The following is a 5695-nucleotide window of genomic DNA, read 5'->3' as shown; positions in this document are numbered from 1 at the left end:
AACAAATTGTTGATGGAAAATATTGTGCATATGCTGCACCGCACAACACATAATGGTTTGAAGAAATTTTTCTAAAAAAATAAACAGCCTCTAACAACAACCTAATTTCGGCCATAAAAGCTTACTTTTTATTTTCTTTTTGAAATGACAGAAAGTTCATTGAAAAACTAGAAAAACACTACTAGAAAAAAACACCCCAAAGATAAAATAACAATTATAAAAAAACATATGTGAATATAATATGTAGTTCAAAGGTTTATATAAACGACAAAGAACATTAAAAACAAAAAAGTTGGTAAGACAATGACAACTTGTATTAAACTATCAACATAATCTAACAAAAGTATTAAAATAAAAACGAAGAATACATTGTTCTGATCTTAAAACATTTCCGAATGTCGGCTTAGATTATGTAAACTTGCATCGCTGTGGTCCATATCAACCTAACATGCCCGATTATATTTTCGAAGTAATGAAGGGTAGTAAAGAAAACAAAAGGAGGGAATGTGAACGATCTTGGGCAATTAATGCAAGTAAAAATGCCTCATAGTAGAGTTCCAAAATGATGAAATGAGCTAATGATATTAAAAAATATTGGAGCAAAGTGAATTTCTAATGCCATTATATACTATTCTAAACTTATGGAAGAGCCGGACAATATTGAAAATGATATAGAATATTGCAAGATTTTATTGGTGGTAAAACATTATATTTTTTATAATTTTCGTACCTTTGGCTGTGTTAGTTGTTAATTAATGTAACATGTGGTGTAATATTTTTGATGAGTTTTGGGAAGCCAAAAACGATTTTTTTTTTATAAAAGAATTTTAAAATAATTATTATTTTAGTACCATCTTAAACAAAACCACCAAGGATCCAATTACATGATTATATAAAGATTATAAACAACACATAAGATTTTTAGAATGCATCATTTTAAGACTTTGATTCTTTTTGGCAATTAAGGAGCTGATGAAGATGACAAAAGCCCAAGATAGAGCTTCTCTATAATGTATCCACCAATAAGATTAAGTCACAAAAAATGCTAGTTCTTTTCTTGTAAAAATACTTCTTAAGCCTTTAAGTACATATCACAAATAAGTACTAAAGAAGAAGCACTTCCAAAGCAACAAAACTCTTTACTAACTTCAAAAGAGAGCAAGACAGGAAGAGATAGGGAAAGCTACGAATTTTATAAGAAAAAAGAGAGAAAAATTAAACGCTAAAGACAAAATTGCAAAAATGGTCCTTGTGGTTGGCAAATTTATGTGCTTTTGGTCCAAAACGAAACGTTGGTGCACCACTGGTTAAATTTTAGATACCTTGTGTGGTTTTGGTCCATATGGTTGTATTTTCTTGTGTTTTTGGTCCACTTCACATCTAAAATGACTAATATGCCCCTTAATAATTATATCTTAATTTCTTTTATTTATTTTCTTATTCTTATAATAAAATGAAAAACGAAAACAATAAACCCACCACACACACACACACACACACACACACACACACACTCTCTCTCTAACCGGACCACCCTCTCTACCACCATACCACACAAACACAATTATTAGTGTTCTCCATCTTCTTCCCATCAACCCTTTTACAGATGGGTACAGCTGTGCCATAACCCAAAAACTAAAGAACACACATCCATTTCACAGTGTACAGACATGAAAACTCTTCATCTTCATCAGATTTTGACGTTAATGTGAACGCAATTTAAATTCCGGCAACCATTTTCAGAAGTCCTTGAAGAATAGCAGCCAAATGAACGCCATAAACTCCGATCAACCAAAAATCAATCCCTAAACATAGAAATGATATGAAATACACAGACAAAATTGAATTTTTAGAAATTGATTGTTCTTGAAAACCCATTACCCATAAGCATTTTTAGATTCCAAAATCGATTTCCAATTCTAGAAACAAATCCAGAAATTCGATTATTCTAGAAGAGACAACCCTGAAAATTGATTGTTCGTTTGTGTGTGTGTGTGTGTGTATGTGTTAAAGAGGGGTTGTATACTCATCTGTGACCCCACTGCAAATCATCAATGGGTTCAGACATGACTTTGACTCATCGGTGGACCATAAACCATTCACCACCACTCATCGATACATTTAACCGAGATTAGGGTTGAGAAGGAGATGCAGGTGTAGATCAACAGAAGAGCCTACATCCAGATCTAAATTCGTCATCAGAGTTTGAATGTAGGTCTTGACCCAGTTTGGGTTTAAATTCCCTCATCGTCTTTGTTGATCCAGTTGGTCGCTACTTCCCCGGTGTACAAACAGATCGGTGGCGTCGGAAGGTTATCGGGCGGCATCTAGCGGCGGACGGTGTAGGTGAATGGTGGTGGCAGTCGAGGTGTTCTTGAGAGAGTGAAAGAGATGTAAGAGGGGTAGAAGAGATGAGAGGTGCCACCGGTGATGAGAGAGAGAGAGAGAGAGAGAGAGAGAGAGAGAGAGTATGTGTGTGTGAGTGAAAGAGAGTGACAGAGGGATAATGGGATATTCTATAATTTTTAATTACTAAAAATCATTAACATTAATAAAAAAATTAAAAAAAACAATAAGAGGGGCATAATCGTCTTTTTTAGTGGCTAGGGACCAAAACCGATAAAAAGATCCAATTTTGGACTAGTGGTGCACCAACGTTTCGTTTTGGACCAAAAGCACATAAATTTGCCAACCACAGGGACCATTTTTTGCAGTTTTGTCAACACTAAATCTAAAATGGAGGCCTTACTCTATCTTTTATACTTACACTTATCTAAGACCCATGCTTTCAACTAATATAAAAGGGATTGGACTTAGAAGCATGATACATGGAAGAACTAGTCAAACAAGCAACACACACCCACGCTTGGTGAGTTATGGGTGAAAATGACGAGAGAGTTAAGATGGTTAAGTGTCTTACATATCATCTTATTAAACTAGTGTATATAAAAGTCTAGTGGAATCCTAAGTTTTCAAAAACTTATACATAAGATATTTAATCATAGCATATGATTAAATAGCTAGTTATACTCTCTAAAATATTATTTTTCATAAAATAATAGTTTCCCAAAATTATTTTCACAAAATAATAACTTTACTTCAAAATTAGAAACAAGAGTTGAATATATTTATTAGATTAAGTTACAGAAATGGTCCCTATGTTTTGGTCAAATTTGTAATTTTGGTCCCTAAGTTTAAAAAATGATAGGTTGCATCCCTATGGTTTATGAATATTGCAGTTTTGGTCCTTACTTCATATATATATATATATATATATGAAGACTAACTTACCATTCCTTTTTCTTTTTTCTTTTTCTTTTAACAGTTTATTATTATTATTATTATTATTATTATAATATAACAATTTTATTTGTTCCTTATTTGTATAGATTTCTTACAAAATTATTTTTATTTTTTTAAATTAATTATCTAAATTATATATATATATATATATATATATATATATATATATATATATATATAATCTAAATTATATATATTATCATTTATTCTTAGCTTTATTTATTTATCTTTGTTTTTGTAATTTTAAAATCTTTCAATATTTATGACATCTTATTCGAATATACGATTTAATATATTTTTTATGTTTTGTTCGTTCACATCATATAACATTTTTTTTAGACAAAACTTCAAAAATGGTCCCTGTGGTTTTTGAAAATATCAAGTTTAATCCCTAAGTTCAAAAAACCTCACAGATGGTCCCTATGGTTTCAAAACTTTTAACATTTGGTCATTCCGGCTCACTCCGTTAGCATTTCATCGTTAACTCATTCTTTAATTTTATATTGCAGGGGTAATTTCGTCATTTCAATTGTTCAATCTCCATAGCCCTACGCCTCATCACTTCTCCTTCTTTGCTCACCAAAACTCTCCTGATTGCACTCTCGATCTCCCCTCTCTCCACAACCATTTCCAAACCCATCTTCCAGACATAACTCAAATACCTAGCATTCATCATTTGATCGATACTACACGGTTGGCACAACATTGGAACCCCTTCGCATACACTTTCCAGGGTCGAATTCCAACCACAATGGCTCCAAAATCCTCCAACTGCAGAATGTGCCAATACATCCTTCTGGGGTGCCCACTTTACGATCATACCTCTCACCTTCATCTCGCTTACCAAATCCTCCGGCAAAAACTCTATCCAATCACACCCATGAACCGAACCCGATCGAACCATCCATATGAAGGGTTGGTTACTGTTGGCTATGCCCCATGCCATTTCAGTTGCTATTTTTGCATCTATGGTTGCTAAGATTCCTAAGCTTACATAAATTACTGATTTGGGTGATTGTTTATCTAGCCAAGGAATGCAGCTGGTATCTTCTTCAAGGAAGCTAGTGGAAGGAGTTGGAGATGTTTTGTGCAACGGGCCGATTGTAAAAATCGGTACTTGGTAGTGATGGCGAATTTGGGTCAGTGTTGACTGTTCAAGACATTCGAGGGTGTTACAAATGAAAGCAGAAGGGGGTATTTTGGGGCTGATCATTGCGATCAAATCAAGGACTTCTTGTATTGGAAGGCCAATAAAGGGTAGATCTTTGTATCTGAATGGATGGAACTCTGGAATCATTTCCTGCAAAAAAGAATCTTTAAAGCAGAATTTTAGTACTTAGATTGTTTGTTTATGTGGGTTTTGGATTGCCGATTACCTTATACAGGAAATCGACCTTCTTGATGGAGCTGAGGGATGATCCAGTAACTAGGAAGGAAGGCTGCACAGCTGCTGCGCAAGATGATGGAGGGTAGACCCAGATCGCCGGCGAGGTTTCCGACAAAAAACATGAGGCTAGCATAGATGATAACGATTGATTCTTTTTCAGATGTTTCCTTTTGTGTATTTATCATCTGAATCAGGTGTTTCTCGAGATGGGGTCTACGGTTTTCATTAAAGGAAGAAGGTTACAACTCCAATGACCAAATTACCCCTGCAATATAAAATTAAAAAATGAGTTAACGGTGAAATGCTAACGGAGTGAGCCGGAAGGACCAAATGTTAAAAGTTTTGAAACCACAGGGACCATCTGTGAGGTTTTTTGAACTTAGGGATTAAACTTGATATTTTCGAATACCATGGGGACCATTTTTGAAGTTTTGTCTTTTTTTTTTATTATTTGCTAGAATAAACAAATTAAAATAGGACCCTAAATAACTATTAAATATCAAATATAATTATTTAATATTTTTTTATGTGTTTTTCATTTACATAATTTGTTATGTACTTTATTTTTTTATTCATCGTTAAGAGGTTTTATTGTTACTTTTTAAACGAATAATCTTAAATATTATGATAAACAACTATCATACCGTCATAACAACTATCGAAATAATAATTATATTTTAACAACTATTTGTTAGAAGAATAATCTTAAATAAAATATACCGCTTCTTAATACCCATTAAGTATATATTGTCTGAAATAATAAAAAATTCCGCTCGTATTTTAATTTGAATCGTATTTCATTTGTTAAAATTTACTGCTTGTTAATACTCATTTTGTTATGATGGTATGACAGTTGTTTATCATAATATTTAAGATTATTCGTTTAAAAACTAACAATAAAATCTCTTAAAGCTAAAAAAAAAAGTAAGACACATAAACAAATGATGTAAACGGAAAACACATAAAAAAACAACAGTAATAATTATATTTGACGTTTAATAGTTA

The 5695-nt window shown here is 32.7% G+C and overlaps 1 protein-coding gene across 2 annotated transcripts; it reads right to left on the bottom strand.

The window, feature by feature from the left end:
• Nucleotides 1-3576: 3576 nt before the first annotated feature.
• Nucleotides 3577-4880, bottom strand: LOC145109646 (UDP-glycosyltransferase 76H1-like). Of its 2 annotated transcripts, none has more exons than XM_079046844.1 (2): nt 4680-4880; nt 3577-4603 (listed from the first exon to the last, which is right to left on the bottom strand). In XM_079046844.1, the coding sequence occupies exons 1-2, from the start codon at nt 4821-4823 to the stop codon at nt 3824-3826; spliced, it is 924 nt and encodes a 307-aa protein (XP_078902970.1). In that variant the 5' UTR covers nt 4824-4880; the 3' UTR covers nt 3577-3823. The 2 variants fall into 2 exon arrangements, with proteins under 2 accessions (XP_078902970.1, XP_078902971.1); XM_079046845.1 differs by having other exon boundaries at nt 3577-4617; nt 4680-4794.
• Between the last annotated feature and the right edge of the window lie 815 nt (nt 4881-5695).

The sequence above is a fragment of the Lactuca virosa genome, chromosome 4, assembly GCF_052849685.1.
Source record: "Lactuca virosa cultivar CGN04683 chromosome 4, Lactuca_virosa_CGN04683_v6, whole genome shotgun sequence".
Taxonomy (NCBI): domain Eukaryota; kingdom Viridiplantae; phylum Streptophyta; class Magnoliopsida; order Asterales; family Asteraceae; genus Lactuca; species Lactuca virosa.
Note: the sequence above shows the minus strand (reverse complement) of the source record. Positions and strands in the feature narration are given on the sequence as shown.

What these genes read in the sequence shown, in the direction of transcription:
- LOC145109646 (XM_079046844.1), bottom strand. Translation starts at nt 4,823, where the DNA reads ATGCTAGCCTCATGTTTTTTGTCGGAAACCTCGCCGGCGATCTGGGTC. An exon ending in AGGTCGATTTCCTGTATAAG is followed by an intron (nt 4,604 to 4,679) that starts GTAATCGGCAAT and finishes TCTTTTTTGCAG; the next exon opens with GAAATGATTCCAGAGTTCCA.